General features: G+C 40.8%; 2 protein-coding genes across 2 annotated transcripts; both read right to left on the minus strand.

The window, feature by feature from the left end:
• Nucleotides 1-261: 261 nt before the first annotated feature.
• Nucleotides 262-11,176, minus strand: LOC115663130 (uncharacterized). Its single transcript, XM_056316810.1, is given in 17 exon segments — nucleotides 262-709; nucleotides 711-768; nucleotides 2,409-2,496; nucleotides 3,608-3,713; nucleotides 3,885-3,986; nucleotides 4,101-4,173; nucleotides 4,292-4,371; nucleotides 4,454-4,645; nucleotides 6,298-6,438; nucleotides 6,508-6,595; nucleotides 6,692-6,726; nucleotides 6,832-6,912; nucleotides 7,024-7,095; nucleotides 7,196-7,591; nucleotides 7,697-8,872; nucleotides 9,460-10,184; nucleotides 10,660-11,176. Coding segments are annotated over 17 exon segments (3,876 nt in total). The 5' UTR covers nucleotides 11,075-11,176; the 3' UTR covers nucleotides 262-661.
• A 946-nt stretch (nucleotides 11,177-12,122) lies between these two features.
• Nucleotides 12,123-16,449, minus strand: LOC130139506 (uncharacterized membrane protein At3g27390-like). Its single transcript, XM_056316641.1, has 10 exons — nucleotides 16,356-16,449; nucleotides 15,909-16,017; nucleotides 15,630-15,837; nucleotides 14,257-14,393; nucleotides 13,886-14,174; nucleotides 13,663-13,769; nucleotides 13,396-13,555; nucleotides 13,129-13,324; nucleotides 12,793-13,033; nucleotides 12,123-12,616 (listed from the first exon to the last, which is right to left on the minus strand). The coding sequence occupies exons 1-10, from the start codon at nucleotides 16,447-16,449 to the stop codon at nucleotides 12,394-12,396; spliced, it is 1,764 nt and encodes a 587-aa protein (XP_056172616.1). The 3' UTR covers nucleotides 12,123-12,393.
• Nucleotides 16,450-17,680: the final 1,231 nt, after the last annotated feature.

The raw sequence follows: 17,680 nt of genomic DNA on the forward strand, positions 1-17,680 counted from the left end.
CAATAGAGAATGGAGCGTAAAAAGTGCACAACCACAAGTACAAATAGATGGAGGTAAAAGGTACAGAATCTCACCGAGTGCTGAGAGGAAAAGCCCCTAGACTTTTGTAGATTATAAGCAATCCTCACTTTTCGCAGCATGCCGATTCCTCAACTTGTTACACAACGCCATCTCTTCGTGCCGGTTGAGACATGTATGTACAATTGGCAATGCATCCTCAAGCTTACCCCCGACGCAATTCCAAACGAAAGACAACCTTGATATCCAGCACAGCACAAGCACTATAGTTGCATAGATGAAATCCAAGTTTTTAGCGAGACACAAGTTCCAACTACATAGGGAAAATCAAATACATTGTAGGTATGCAATTTCTTCCACAAAGCCGACATGATTCTAATCCAAATGGGCTTCAGCAAGATTGGTGCCAATGGCTACCTAAATTTAGAATTTGTTAAAGATCATGTCCGACATGTTGAAAAGTACCTATATTGACCAGATTCAGCATGTTCAAAATCAAATATATGCATATTGACACCAACAAGCTATTGGAATCCAACTTTTCTTTTTCGTCTGTTTCATTACAATATACTTTAACCTCGCAATTCCTCGGAGACACATTGGCAGAGCCTCAAAATCCTTGAGTATCCCACTGGTAGACGTTCTATAGCGGTTGTAATCTCCTTTGACAATGACTGAGGCAGCGAGTGAGAAACTTTCTCCATGGAAGCTTCGACACGATATGGGAGAACCTCTACAGGATAAAGCCCACTGTCCAATGGACATCATCACCAAGAGTTATCTTTATTTTAAGACAAAATCGAAATGGGTCTATAAATTGGACCCACTATGTAAGTATGTACGAATACAGTTTGAATAGAAGCACACAATCTATAATAAGCTTAGAACTAAGAAGCCCAGAAAAAAGGTTCAATATGAATTAGTCAAAGGTCATGTCAAAGATTGGTGCCACATAAAAAAAACTGTAATCTAAAAGAGAACAGAATTTGTTTGAAAAAAATGCTGGTCCAGACTGAAAAAATAGTTTTCCTAAATCATAGCAGTACTTAGCTAATCCAATCGACACTAATAGAAGTCCAAATCGGAGACAGAAAAATAGAGTAGATGCTAATGTCAAACCCAATAAGCTGAGGGTGCGTTTGGTAACCATTATGTTCCCGGAAATAATTTCTAAGCATTTGAAGGCGTTTGGTAATAGCCCAAAATTTCTATTCCTGGAATAGAAAAAAACAAAAACGCGTTTAGTAACTGCACAAAATTTCTTTTTATTAATAATATTTCTTTCTTTTCTTTTTTTCTTCTTCTCCTTGGCCGTGGCTGGGTCACCGGTTGGCCGGCCACAGGCCAGGGCCGGCGAGGGCCACCCCCGCCCAGGCCGTCGAGCCCCAACGGTGGCCCTCGCCGCTTGAGGGTCGCCCTTGCCAGATCCGGCAAGGGCGGCCCTCGCCCAGGCTGTGAGCCTCAACGGCGGCCATTGCCGTCCCCGACGAGGGCTGGACCCTTGCCGCTCACGGCCTAGGTGAGGGCCGCCCTTGCCGCTGCCCTCATTAGATCTGGTGAGGGTGGCCCTCGCCCAGGCTGCGAGCCTCGACGGCGACCCTTGCCAGCTTGGGCAAGGGCTAGAAAAGGTAGATGAGGGTCTAGCCCTCACCCTTATCGGCGAGGGCGTCGGCCTGTGGCCGGTCGTTGGTCTCTGGTCGCCGGCCACCGGCCACAGGCTAGGAAAGAAGAAGAACCGGCCACAGCCAGGAAAGAAAGAAGAAAAAGAAAAAAAAAATTATCTTCTATTTCTGATTCTTGTTCCCAGAATCAAGAATCAACTTTTTTTTTATTCTTGATTCTGTTCCAAAACCGATTCTGGAAACAAATTTGTGCCCGGGAACAAAAAATTTACCAAACGGATTTCTGTTCTTTTTTTGTTCTCAGGAACAAAAGAATAGAATCAGTTACTATTTGGCAAGTTACCAAACGCAGCCTGAGAAAACTCATGCAAGGAGCATCGTGTTGCTCATTTCGGAAACGACAAATGTCAAATTCATAGATTGGACACCAAAAGGCAAAACGAATTTGGGTAAAACGAAAGAACATCATATGGTTAGGTAATCAATTAGACAGGCCTGCAAGGAGCAACCCAAGCAAGTACTTCACATGATTGGTCAAGTATAATATAAGAGAAGTGAATTGCAGTAATCTAATTCCAAAGTAGCATTTCTAAGTTGGGTGACCTGTCCAGAGAAGCACAAATCGAAATGTTAAATGTCAAAGAATGCTAGTTTCTCTTGTAAAGCTGTCTGCAAGTAAATGCATGACTTTTTCAAGCTGCAAAGAAGCTTGTGGAACCTTCAGATGTGAAAAATAAGAACATATTAAAAGAACTTAAAGAAATTTACCAATTCAGACATGTCACGTCAAAGCTTAATGCCACCTTCTGATCACTGTGGAAGTCAATGAAGGAAAGCAGCAGATCAAGTTGCCCATCTGTAAAATACATGAATCACAATCAGTGCACACGGTAACAATGTAGATCTATATACGGAGAGTCTTGTTTTAGTGAGAATGAAGGAAGTAAAGGCAGGCTACACGTGCGCATAATCAATGCAAAAAGGTGGCCTAAGACTGAGCTATAGAGATGGAACATACAATAGAAAAGGAGGGAACAGATTGCCATACTTGTGTCCTACAATCGAAATTGCTGACACCAAAAGAGTCAGTTAACAATGTGACAATTGGCAATTGTCATCTGACGCCCAAGCTAAGAATTTGATCAATTTAATGCCATTTAAGTTCTTATACTTGTCTTTGCTTCTCCGAATTTCATCATCAAATTAAAATTCTGTTCAATTCCCGAACTTATCGACTCTTTTTTTTCAAAAGTAAGTTCTCACTCAGCAATTCTCAACCACTTTTTGCTGGGGTTATTATGTCTCTAATCAGCAAAGAACCTAATTAACAACCAAACCCACCTATATTACAGCACCAAAACATTTGAAACTGAACTTCCCCAAAAATTGACTTCCTGAAAGTATGAACACAAAATTGACCACTTACCCCTAAAATGAAAACAAGGACCCAAAACTCCCTCCAACATGCACATCAACAAAATTGACTGAAACGTATTTAGAAAAAGTCTTTGAGTTCAAGAACCGACTTCGAAAAAAATTCAGCTGTAGGACCACATTGAGAAAAAGCAACAAATTCAAGGTCCAAAACAACACTCATAACTTAGTTTGATGGCTAAAGTGCAATTTGCATTTGGGTGATGATAAGAAATTATGAGTACGGGACAAACCAACTACACAAAGAAAAGCAACTAAACACAATGCTGACTTCAAAATCAAAATCAAAGTTCATTTGCAGGCCACAATGAGTTACCAGTTAGAATCTAAAAAATATAACATCAGCATCATTACAACAATTCTTAAGTAGGCTCTCTTGTTTCCAAAATTCATTATCAAGTTTGAATGTGAGTGAAGATGAATGGATCATGAAACCAGAATTTTGTGTGGAAGGGAGCAGACCAAAAAAATTCAAAGAAACAATTAATTTGAGAAACAAGGAAACAAGTCCAAGCACAATAGCATTTCGTTACCTCTTGAAGAGAAAAAACTTGTGTGTGTTAGACTCTTAATTTCTAGTCGTGCTAGAAGTAATTCCTCAAGTACATCCAAGAGATTTCTAAGAACCAGATGTGTCATCTGCAAAGCCATAAAACATGAAGTAAGAAAAGTTGGCCAGGATACAGCTGAAGGGAACACGCCCTTTGCGGATAACCTCATATGTCTTCCATGACAAGATTACTGGAGAATAAAGGAATTTTAAGCATTTCATCTAGACTAATGCATCAAAATGTTATGAGTGAAACTTACTTGCGTTTCCTTTGCCAAACATTTTGAAGTGGCATATTTCTTACTTGTCTCGTTGTTGAAAACAAAAGCAAATGCTGTGCGAGCTGCCATATTTGGATAATTCTAACAAAAGAAAAAATATCATTTAGGTCTAGTTGCAAAACACCAACAAATAAGCTACAAGATACCATGATAAACTTTTGTATTTCTTCTCCCATTTTAGTGACAATCCATTACCTGTTCTATCTCTGTATCGACCAATTTGTTGGAAACTGTTAAACTAGGAACTGGATGAGCAGTCAGTCTGAGCCTGCATTGATTCAAGGAAACGGCAAAGCTAAAAATTAAAATGGTGATATAATTTATACGCGGCTTTAGAAATGTAAAGTGAACCTTTCTATAGTGTGAATTGGAATTGAAGAAGCAACCTTTGGTAAATTAATCCAAGATAGTCAAGAGTGATATCATGATGGCCACTTTTACTCTCGAAGGAACTCACTTTCCACAGCTGAGCAAACAGTCAAGAGGTGGAACTGTCAGACAGATTGATATTCTCATTGTATGGGATGAACAAACGGTAAATTAGAAACCTGCAAATCCAGGCGAACGAATCTGCAACACATCCTTTTCTTCATGAAGCTATCGATCAGTCCTATTGTCTCTATGCAATCTAATTCTCCCTTCATCTTGCAAAACCTGTTTAAAGATTTGATCAAGTTCTCTATTTTCTTCTCTAAGATTTCAATCTCCTGCTTCATTGATGTCATTGGGTTATGAGAAACCTGCAGAAATAGATTCTCTTTTAACAGAGTACGCACAGAAATCAATAACTTTCGCTAAGATATGCAATAACATCATGCAAGGGCTTTGACATAATGTTATTGTGACTAACTAAAAAGGCAAAAAGGTCTTGTCATATGATATGATTACGTGAGCTTTCACGAATAATAAAGAAAGATCAACCTGCATGTTACTACACTACATACTATGCTGAGAAGTAATGAATATGTGATTGCAGGATAACATGAAGTCACAAATGTTACACATCACACATGAATTTTCACTACCATGCACAGTCTAATGTATAATGCAGACGATGCTGATAGGAAGTAATGCATCATTTTTGTGCAGAACTTAAAGAACGCTTGCATGTCAGAGTCGTTTGATCATGGTCCTGCGGTTTGAACCTATACATCACTTGAAAATATCAAAGTCATTGGCTGCATACCTCACCTCCAGAATTAGAAAAAAAGTAAAGGACAAATAAAAATTCTTTTCTTTTTAACCCCATGAAAAGGTATAAGGGACAAGTTTTAAGCCCTGTGACGTGGATTTTAATAAAAGGTCCTAATTACTTTTACCTTCAACTACACAATCTTGACCTCTCACTTTTATTCATAGTTTTTATCAGTTAAGGTAATTAGTACTTGGAGTTGTACAGCTTTAGCATGTGATGTCGTGATTCCATAAACTTCATGCTTTGAACTTCAAAACTGAAATGAAACATAACAGGGATTCCGATTTCATGCTTTGAACTTGGACATGTCTGCATCCCATCTTTCCACTCAGCTTGAGTGTAATAAGAATTCTTGACTTAGTTTCGACAATTTGGTCTTAAGACTTCAGAGATACAAGCTTCTATTTCTTCTTTTATTTGCAACAACCACATCATTAGTTGCATGGCAGGAAAGAAAAGCCTTCAATGAATTTCAGTGGCTTGCGGCATTTAAGGCAACAATCATTAATCAAAATATGCTGTAACGCGACTACCATTCCATGTCTGGACCATACATGATCACATCACAAATAACTGCATAAGAACAAATATTTATGTCTATACACAATTCCTTAACTCTTTAGCAGTAACAAGGATGACTAAAACACCAGATGAGGAGGTTTTATTTCCTATTACTAATTATATGTAGAACAATGAAAGAATATGATACCGTACGCCATTATGCCTTGGGCACTCCTGAAAAGGACTTCCCATTGCCATAACAGGAAATCCAAATTCATACAATCTTAAGTAATTTCAACAACATTAACAATAACAACCATCTTCAAACATCTGAGATTAATATTTGATAAACTTAGTCACAAGCAGGGTTACCATCTGAAATTTCAAAAAACTGTGGATTTGAGAAGGCTATGAAGTTGACATGTAACCATTGAGAACGAAGCAACAATACTTCTCCAGCGATGGAAAAGCAGATTAAATCCCATTGAACTTTATGTTGAGTGTCACTTCAGTTTCGGAATATGTCAGTCATGCTCTTTCCTTCTGTTCACTTTTTTATCTCGTCATTTTCTTTCCTTTCTTTCCTTTCTTTCCTTTATGTGGGTAGTTTGGAATGGAGGAGACAGGATGTGGTCGTATACACTGGATCGACACTTGCTAGGACCAAATGATAAAACAACTAAACAAGTCACCTACCTTGTTTTTGTTCTCAGATTGAGTTGAACATTGATGATCATCACAACTGCCACCCTCACCAGCAAGCAGTGAAGTCTTCTTAATTTTCAGCTTTAGTGCTTGGGACTCTTGAATCGAAGACCTCAAGATTTGCTCTGTTTTCTGCTCATAACATCAGCATCAGCATGTAGACCATGAATTAAGAGAATATATGAGTGAGTTGCTCCATACCTGCAGCCTCTCGCGCTTCACACAATTTAAGCGCAATCTCTCCTTTTCATGCAATGCTTTATACAGCAGAGAAATGATCTCGTATGATCTGCAACAACTCAACAATGAAAAAAGCTCATTTTATTTACCCAACATGCCACACATCAATGAGTCACGACTCTCACAAAGTTAAAACGGACACTACCTTTTCTCAGAAGCACTACGAGATTGATCTGCCTTCTGTAAAATTGCGAAGTGATAACCATTACATTGCTATTTCATTAAATTACCTTTATATAAAAGAAAAGGCGCTAGGGGCAGGCAATTGTGAATAGCCCAGCTAACCTTAGTCTGGATGTCAGAGCTAAGCAGCTCGTAGTGTTTGACTTTCTGAAGGTATACTAACATCTCATCGAGCACACTGATCTATACATCACCAAGAAAAAAAAGATGGCGATAACTATATGTAGAACATCATGAGGATGACTGAAAATTTGCATAACCTCAAAATGGAAAGAAAGGAAAATAAATAAATACCGTTCTCATATCTAGCTTGTCAACCAGGGGAGATGGTATTTTTCTGCTATCATCCAAGAACTTTGTAAAAACCTGCAAGTTAACCTCCAAAGTCAAAGAGAGGCATCGAATATTGGATTACTTATTGTGACGAGCACCACAAAAAGGTAAGATATGAAACTATCAACATTACACGTACATCTTTCCAATTTCTACATGGTGGTATGCTATCTCCAGTATTCTCTCTTTCCATACAAGAATGTTTGGGATGCTCAAGAGAGGAATTGACATCATAACCCCCACTTCTTTTGATTTCTGAACTCCCTGTTGTCCTGGCGACCTTACCGACAGGATCTCCATCCTCAAGAACATCTCCTTTCCTCTTCCGATTGTGACGTTCCTCAATCTCTTGTGCTGCCAAAATACTTTTGGAATGATGAGTCTCCTGCTGATTGTCATTACTAAGAATGCCCAAAGCATCAGACTTAGAAGTAGACATGCTTTCCCCAACAACAGACTGCATGTTCTCATAATGGGGCATGTTATGGATTTCTTTGCTGACATTCTGTGCCGGTTCCTTGGAGAGGCTCTGCATAAGAAACTAAAGAATTAATAAAGACGAACAGAAACAGACTCATCGGTGTCAACAGAAAATCATGATCATCTTGAGGTCTTATCAGTTTCACGCTATGACCTTTTTAGGCAAAGACACATCAGTACTTTTGTTTGGATATGTGGAATCAGGCATAAGAGAAGAAACTTTTCTTTCCCCAAAAGAAACTTCCTCTGTTGAGCTGACTCCATCTGCTTCAGTCTGGAGGTCCTTGAGCGGCTTTAAACTCCGCAAATCCAACGTGTTTCCGCTCCTTGGAGATATCCTCTCAAGGAAGTGGGACTTTATCTTGTTAACATCTTCAATTGGATAGCCACCAGAGCCTACAGATTGTAAAGGACTTCCCCATTGGTCTGAGTCAATGCCAATGGACTTTCTGTACCAATTTTGTTGCATAGAGACACCATGTGTACTTTGATCATTTCCTGATAGTAATAACTCACGATTTAACCTTTGCACTGGGGAAGTTGACAACCTATGACTTACAATAGGTTCCTCACTATCCTTTCTACGAGCAACCGCAATTTCATCCAATGAAGGATCAGCTTGCAAAGACACCAAGGCAGTGTTTTCAGAAGTCTCGGACATAGACTGTGGCTGCATCACTCCACCAACTGACGAGCTGAAGTTGTCGGGTGAGGCCATTTCTGTCGCTACTGTAATAGGTTGATCATTATGATTAATGTGCAAAGATGTGCGATCGGGAGATTCTCCATTCCTGGCAAGAGCGAGAGTTTTCTCAGCCTGGCTGGAATTATTATTCATCTTATTTACGATTGGGGTCTTCATTGGACTGCTATCATGAACAGCAACAGGGGACTCTGTGAGTTTGCTTACTACATCTTTGCTAGTCCATGCCTGAATGGTACTGGAAGGAGAACTAGATAGATAACCAGATAACTTGAGTTTTAATGCATTGATTTCCTTTAAACGAGCAGAAGAAGGAGATGAATCAAGATTTCCGAACTTAGGAATGTTCTTCCATGACAGACTCAAACCATGCAGAGTTCTTTCCTTACTTAGCAGTGACCCAGACATTTTGGCTGAAGGAGATCCAATGGAAAAGTTTGCAGGTGAACCAACTGTATCCAAAAATAATTGCCGCCTTTTAGCTGCCAAAGATGATATAGAGCCTTTCAAATGAGATGTGTGCAATCTGTTGGGGTCCTGCTCAGTTGAATCAAGATTCTGACTTCCATTCCACGGGGAATTTTCCTTGATGGATACTTCGGTCACATGTTGAAATACAGACCCAAGCTGCAAGGAGAAGAGAATTAAAAGCTTCATTCCAAAATATGGTCCATTTATTCCCAGAAAATGTTCAGATTATTGTATAGAGAGCAAGTGTGAGAAACCAGAAGCTTAAAATTCATCCGGAAAAATCCCAGCATAGCCTTCACTGAATTTTAGGCAGAAGACCAGAATAACAAAATAAAGAAAGGGAAGCAGATAGCCAGGTAGCCTAGCCAACACACATGAGAAACAGATGCGTAATTCACAGCAACCAGTCAATTGTGGAATTATACATCATTGATCATAAAATGCAATCTCAGCAACAGACATCCATCATCCACTACATGCATTTTATCATCTCATAAGCTACTCCTAAACTAGAGCATATAATACTGCATTATAGCTGCAGCAGATAACTGCTAAACACGATCAAGGACACTTACATTCTACCGTTAGTTTATGAGACCAATCAAACTCAAAAGTACCAGGGAGGTGCAAATATTCCAGATGCCCCAATAAAGCTTGAGTGGTTCTAGCTAGTCAAAATGTAAAACTCAAAAAACAAATCTGGAAATAAACAAATAAAATATAGACGACAGCAATGTTCTTACTTTTAGTGTCTGATTAGGAGTATGGATATGCTGATAAACAGCTGCATTGGGAGTGAAACTGTCGACCATATTAGATGAATCACTCCTAACATTTTGAATGCGCATTCCTTCAGAAGCACTATTTGCCCTGTCTAATTCACGATAAGCTGCAACAATCATCTGATTGGTTCCATCAGTGCCCATAGAGATCATTATGTTATCTGCAGAGCCCTTAACATCCTCCTTACTGCTTCCCCTCTCATCGGCATTGGAAACTTCAAAAGTAGCTGACGCATTTGCATTTTCAACATCAGAACTAGGAAGAGCTTGCAAATCCTGCCTGCCTTCCGCCAGTAGGGCATCCAAGGAGGGAGAAAGTCTACCATAGTCATACCTATTTGGATTATTCCCAATAAGGCTCATTTCATTGGAATCTTTACCATCACTCTGAACATTAAGCATAGGACGAGCAGATTCAGGAGTCAGCTTCCTAGCGTTTGTTAGCATCATAAAACTTCCAGTGTTAGCTGGGGTAGTTTTTTCCGAGGGCGTTTTCTCATCAAAGGTCAGATGAATGCCTGTGGGCATCTTCTCCATGCCAGAGTCTGATCTTGCAAGGCTGCGAAAATGCATTGAGAATGCTGTAGAGTCCATCGTTACATCGTGATTTTCATCTGAAGCAGCAGAACCAGAGAGCCTTCCAGGCCTAATAAAGCTCGCGGAGACGGGACCAAAAAAATTGTCTTCTGGGAAACAGCATCAGCAATAACACAACAGTCAGGACAACAAAAAGACTTCATGGCCGACATGAGGGCCAGAAAGAGAAACTTGCAGCATAGCACTACAAGAGACGATTGACCCATCGTTTCCTTTGTTATTTTGGCTTTCATGAAGCACACTTATCCTCACAAGTCACAAGGACAAAAGAAACAAACTGCTTCATGGATGAACAAAAAAGATATCATCAGAAACATGCCACATCCACTTATAGCGCAGCTATTAGAGAGAAAGGTGAAATCAAATCTTAGTACAAATACGTGGCTCTAGTCCAAAAATTTGAAGCATAGCTGCATTTGCTTCACAGCCTAAACATCTTTCCCACCTATTTTTCACCAAGCCTGCGCGCTGTGCACCGAATTTCACCCTACCATGTTTTTGTTTAAAGCCAAAGCTCCGGTAAGCTGAAAATCGCACTAGAAATGCAAACACAAATGAACTTACCGTCATTAGAAGTTGCAGAGCCAAACGTGCTGCTCCCCGGAGACGGCGACCCAATCGGCCTGAGGAACGACTTCCTGGCGACCACGACCTCGTCGACGTCCTCCTCCCCATCCTCCTTACCGTAATCTCCGCTGGGCGTGACCTCCCTCGAGTCGTCGCTGTGGTCCCCCAGGTCCCTAAACAGCGGCCGCACCCCGGCGTCGTCCCCGGCGGACCCCCCGCCGCCGCCGGAGTCGGGCTTGGGGTCGGAGGGAGGGGTGCTGTCGTAGTAGTCCTCGTCCCGCTTGAAGATGTGGACGGAGGTGATCTCCACGTCGGCGAAGCTGACGCGGCGGGAACGCTTCTTCCTGGCGGCGACGGTCGCGTCCTCCGTCTCGGTGTAGGCGGGGTCGTCGGGGAGGTCCTTCGACGCCATCGCCGGCGGGGATCCGAGCTCGATCACTGCACAGAGAGAGAGAGAGAGAGAGAGGACGAAGCACACTGGGGACTGAGTGAGAGGGAAATGACAGATTGAGGTGCGTTTTGAAAAGGGGGGAAACCGATCGGAACTATTCATTTTCTTTCGAAGACAATTTTTCGTCTAAAAAAATAAAATTAATTCATGTTCCGGAGTTTTCTTTAAAAAAAACCATAATTTAGAATTGTAATTTATGAATTAAATGATATCTTGATAATTCGACGGTTAATATGAGCAATTCGTGTATATTGATGATTATGCATTAGGTTTAGCCTGAATTTCGTAAGTTTTGGTTTTTATTGTGGATTGATACGCTCGTGTCCTTTTTATTATTTATCTAGTTGAGCTATACGAAAGAGCATGATGTTTCTCTCGCGACATCCAATATTATTTTCTGAAATAATAACATGACTAACTTGTTTACTTTTGAGTTTTTACTGATCAAAATCTTGTGGCTCACGTCTTTCGACATTATAAATACCGGCACGCTCGAAGCTTTTACAAAATACGACTATTATCTTTGTCGTAATTTTTTATGATTTAAATTTATGAAATTTTGACAAGATGGTTAAAAAAAAAATAAAGACAATTTTTGCTTTTCCTTAAACTCAAATAAACAAAGCTCATGTCATCAGTAATGTCCATCTTATTTTTCTCTCAATCAATATCACCACGCACCTGAGGCATTGATGGCCACAAGCAATTTGTTGACGCAGCCGAGGTTGTTTTTCTATCTATGAAAGAAAAATGATTAACCTCACAAGTAAAATGGACAAAAAATTGCATAGTTTTCATATACTATATTTTTTGGGTCCGTTTGTCTGAAAAAAAACTGTTTTCGAGAAATTATTTTTCAACTTTCCAGTATTTGAACGACCAAAAATTACTGGGGGAAGACAATTTATTATTCTGGCAAACAAATGTAAACTAACAATTTTCCTTAAAATATGTTTGTTTCGTTAAACTCTTCTAGAAAACTAGCATTTCTGTTCTTAGCTAATCCGACTTCAAAGAAAGATAGGCTTGAAGAGTATCCCAGCAGCCATATGCAAATCCCCCGATCGGCCGAGAAGGGTCCACATTCTGACTGCAAGTTTTTGGCCGAAGCACGAGACAAGCGAACCCAAGACATTAGCCGATGCAAATACTTCTGTACATACCTTGGCAAATCGATTTCCTGGTTCAATCCAATACAGCTCCTAATCCCGTGAAACTATTAACAGTGTATGACCATCTATGTATACTAAAACCTTAATCACATGCGGCGAGAAAAATCACTAGACGATCCCATCGGGCATGCTGACACACCCTGCTTCTCTCTCCTCTCCATCGGCAGTTCCCGTGGAGCTATCCCTACCATATCCAGATTTCGAGATGCCTCCCACGTGGTTTGCTGAGGAAGCGGCGTGGACAGCCTCTATGTCCAACACCTTCACCAGATTTCTGAACCGGCGTCTAAAAGTCGGCAGTCGGGACATGGAAGCTACAATCCCCTGCAACCTGCAACCATTAAGTAATGCACGAAAGAAACTGATTCCGTCAGCCTTTCAATTTCAAGTAGGTGAAGGAGGGACGGCATGGGCCGAATCTAATCGACACGGCACATTCAGTTTGATAGTGTACATTTCTGTATTACCTATTATCCTAGGGGCAAGAGATTGAGCACATACTAATACCTTCTAATTATTGCTTGCAATTGTGCCCTTTTCACACTGTCATCTGATGGAAAACCAGCATCGTCCCACTCCTTGGGTTTTTCATTTTTGCACCTCATTACTAGCTTTCTAAGGCACGCCTCTTCGTCTTCAGTTAACTGGAGGCCCTTGATTTGCTCTTTGATAATCAACAAAGGCTCAACAAACCACTCAAACATCCTGTCCCTTGGACTGTTCATCATTGTAAGCTCCACATCATCAACTGTGAATCCATTCAAAACATCCGTGAGAATCCTTAAAATAACATAGAACTAACCAATTTTTTACAAACGAAATACTCAGATTTGATAGACGTACAGATGAGCAAACCGTCAGTCTCTGACTTAGCTGAAGCTAGCAGACATTGTAAGATTGACCAAGCAGGAAGCTTGATGCCTAACTTCTTACAATTTCCTTTCAATATGCAATCCTCAACGTCTTTAACATCGATCAAACCTTCACGCAGAAGTATCCTACCATTAACCTCACATGATTTAAAGAGCCAATCCCACACCTGCAGAGATAAGATTTTTGTTGGCGAACATCATATTGAAAAGATGATTGAGGTGGTATGATTGATCTTACTTGCACTGGTCTATACTGTTGGATAGCCCCCTTCAATGTTCTCGACTGTTGTGAATATAGTTTTGAAATGTATGGACCTCCTTTGCCATCCCTTGATCCATTGTTGACGCTGGAATTCTTCCTCTCGAGGCTAGCTTTCATCTTTCGACGATATTTGGGCCTGGCTGTCAATTGATGGCTCAAACTTAAACATCAATTTGTAGCAGAACAATTCCTCACAGATTATCAAAGCATGAATGATCAAATGAAAGAAGATCATAAATGCACCTTGGCAGACAAGACCCTTCTTGCAGGTAAAGTAAATCATTAACATACTCATCGAACAATGAGACAACCGACACAATGTAGGCCACTCCCATTTGAAGCGAATCCTCCTGGAATTAGGTATTTCTGTTCAGATCAAACTCGAGGATAAAGAAAAGCTATCAACACACTGATGCAAAATCGTTCAACTACAAGGATGTTTCAGAAGGTGGCAGATTTTTAGTACCTGATAGACAACTACTCCACTATATAACCCCAGAAAAAAGCTAGAAAGGAAAGCTGCTGTCACAGCTCCAATAACGGCAAGAGGCCACAAAATTATGGCAAGCCCCGCAAATGGGACACACACCGTCTCTAAAAACGGTCCTTCTCGGCCAATCAAGTCTTCCAGTAGTCTCTTCCACCCTCTGAACAACATATATGGACTTTTCACCAGGGCAACAGCCATGATCAAAGGAACATCTACTACCATCCCCATCAGACTCGCCATCAAAGAAGCAAGCAACTTTGATAACCTAAAGATAATATCATAATGTGAATGTGCCATAGTTGCCATACTGCATATTTTTACAAAATAAAACTAAGGTACAGTTTTACTTGATGTCCATGGGCTTTTCATCTGGTTGTATTTTATCTCTCAATTCATCCATAAAGGAAAAGTAGGAGTGGAAGCAGAAATCAGTGAAGTCCCGTACCACAGTGCAACTTCCTTCTACCGTGGACCAACCACCATCCTGGTACCATAAAACCATATTCACAATTGAGATACAGGCGCTGCATATTGTTGTGAAAGTGAATAACTGGAAAGAAAGGACTTCCAGTTCCAGTTACCACACAAAGATTAAAAGAGAGCAATAACTATATAAGAAAAATACAACCACTGCCAAGCTTTTTCCAACTCAATGGAGTCAGTTACATTCGCCACTGCATTCTATCTAATACCAAAACCTACTAATATCCAAGCTATTATATGAAAATAACTCCCGTATGAACCCCGTAAACAAGCTATTTGGGATCATTTAACACTTCCTTATGCACAAACCGGACTATAAAAGAGTGCATGTGAATTTAAAGGACAGGGCTATTAGGTGGAAAGAGATTACGTGTATATAAGACACGAACAAAAAGCGACGCACATCCCTGGCTTACAGGTAATGTAGTACTCTCACATAGAGTGGTTGCTTACTTATGATTGGAGATGTAAAAAATCATCCAATAACTATAAGGGATCTCATGAGTTTTTGCTTTCTTGTTGCTTTCAATATATTATTCAGAATGAAAGATAAACATTAACAAAGACGATCGCCTTGTTCAAGTCAACAACAGTTCGCAATTAAGTTCCATCCGGCCAATATTTTTTGTTACTGTTTATGACTGTACTGTTAAAACTGAAGTCTAAAGTTGCAAAAGGTTTTTTGACTAGAGGAACTTATGAATAGGTTAGGAGAGAACAACTAAGTGGTCCACGACGGAAGGACTCATGCAAGCTAATCTCTGAATTCTATCTTCAGCTGCCTATTCCCCGTAAAGGACTTTTTCTTAGGACAAGTGTTGTGGTCATAAGTTGATACCATGGCAACCAGAGATACCAGATCCTATCGGTAACTAGCCAGACATCTGCCACAGAAACCAAAGCAAAGCTTTCCACACAAAATTGCATGCTTTAGCTGTCAACCTTCTGTAAGGCCACTATTCATAAACATTGCTCGGTGCGCCCCTAACACGTCTTCGACAGGTATGTACGGACAAAATCTTTATATTCTCTGAAACAGCTCGCAATTTTTCTAAATAACGTATTGGAGATACCCTATAGAAAAAGAACATCTTGGTACTGGAAATCAACACAAAGACACCGTTTCCAAGATACAAGTTTCGAATTGCTGGGGTCGTTTCGGGAGGTTCATTTCCTCGAAAGGAGAAGCCCGAGAATTGAGAAGCAAACTAGACTCAGAACCCAAGTGGGGACTTACAAGAAAGCAAAGATAGAGCTTGTCCGTCACATTCTCTCCGACCGCTTCAAAGGTGGCTATCAGGGGAGCAAAGACCCCGTACGCGACTCCACCCAACAGGCTTCCCGCAATCCCGACAATAGGCCAAAGGACTAGAGGCACTGGCAGTATTATCAGCACCAAAATCTTCAGAATCAGCCCCAGCCTCTTGGTACTGAAATTATCGTCACTATGAAAACCCAAAGCGCGAAGCATTATAAAACAGAGGAGTCCGACCGGCGAATCCACAGTAACACCTACCTCGCCACACAGTAGTAAGTCCAGGCAAAATGAGCAATCCACAGCCCTGTGATCACGGCAGAGTTTCCCATCCCGACGATGCACACCACGACCGGACCGACCAACGCCGCTGCCGTGAAAAAAAGAAAAAAGAAAAAAGCGGGAATCACCGACGGATACAGACAGGAAGCCACTAAGCACAACAAGAAGCACGCATTTCTCTGAATTTACTAGGACATCCTCTTTTTTCTTCTCTTTTATTTTTTCTGGCTGAGCAATCAAAACGATCGGCAAACTTCGATCAAACTCAGCTCTCCACCCGCAGTGCTCAGCCTGCTAGGATTCGCACAACAGCTCGCCGCCGACGAAGCGTCACCATCGGTCTCGCTCGACTAGGAGCGAAGACGTGCCGAATCGCGACGGCACGAAGGAGGAGGAGGAGGAGGAAGAGATGACGACGGCGCGTACCTTTGAGGAGGCCGAGGAGGAAGAGGGAGGAGAAGAAGGGGAGGAAAGTGAGGAAGCTCCACAGCTTGGCCAGGAACCCTACGGGGACCTCCATTGCCGGCGCTCCGAAGCGCGAACAGAGAGAGAGAGTGAGAGAGAGAGAGAGAGAGAGAGAGTTTTTAGCGAAGAAGATGGAGATGATGAGGGAGGGAGAGAGAGAGAGAGAGATCGCAGGCGGTGGAGGTGGCAGCGAGAGGGATCACGAGAGACGCGTGTCGAGAGGGAGCGCAACGGAAAGGCCACCCCCCCCCCCCCCTCTGTTTCGTTTACGCTTTTTTTTTTGCCTTTTTCTCATTTTTGGCGGGAACCGACTCACAAGCCGAAAGGGAAAATGACCTAAAGAGCCCATCCGAATTTTGGTCCGATATATAATATGGTCCATAGACTTTTAGTTTGTTCAATGTGATTTTTAAACTTTTAATTTCTTCAGTGTTTTTTCTGAACTTAGGATACATGCTCAATTTAGTTCACGAACTATATGAAAATGTTCAATTTAAGGATTACATTGAACATGTACCAAAAGTTTAGGGATTATATTAAATATTTTTGGGAAAAGTATTGAAAAAGTTCTAAACCTTTTGTATTTGTATCAATTTTGTCCCAAATTTTTTTTTGTGCCAATTTAGTCATTCCGGCTAATTTTGATCGGATTTTGCTGACATGGACGCCAGGCGGCTTACGTGATACCTCCGGCAATGACGTTGACAACATTTAATAATATTTTAATATTTTTTCGAATTTTTTTAAAATTTTTTCTTTTCCTTTCTGCTTCCTCGGCAACCGGCTAGAGGCCAGGGCCGGCGAGCCCCACTGGCTGCTGGCGGGGGCTCGAGCCTTCGCATGTGTACCGGTTTGAGGTTTTTGGTGGTTAAAAAATTAGTTTGGGGTAAAATTGTTACAAATGTATCAGTTTGGAGTTTTTGGTGGTTAAAAAAATAGTTCGGGGTAAAATTGTCACATGTGTACCAGTTTGAGATTTTTGTGGTAAAAAAAATTGTTTGGAGTAAATTTGTCACGGGTGTACAAGTTTAGGGTTTTTCATGGTATTAACCAAACTTTTAAATTTATTCACTGTAGTGTTGGGTTTTAGCCCAACATGCTATGTTGTGTCTATGAACTTTTAAGTTATTCAATATGGTCCTTGGACTTTTAGTATCTGTTGAATTTACTCCCTAAACTGTATGAAAATGTTTAATGTTATCCCTTAATTTGAATTTATAAAGGATAATATTGAATCTTTTTATATAGCCCAATGATTAAATTGAACACATACCAAAAGTCTAGGA

Source organism: Syzygium oleosum, unplaced genomic scaffold (assembly GCF_021117445.2).
Source record: "Syzygium oleosum isolate NSW1041296 unplaced genomic scaffold, Sole_v2.1 Sole_v2.12, whole genome shotgun sequence".
In the NCBI taxonomy this organism is placed as follows: Eukaryota; Viridiplantae; Streptophyta; class Magnoliopsida; order Myrtales; family Myrtaceae; genus Syzygium; species Syzygium oleosum.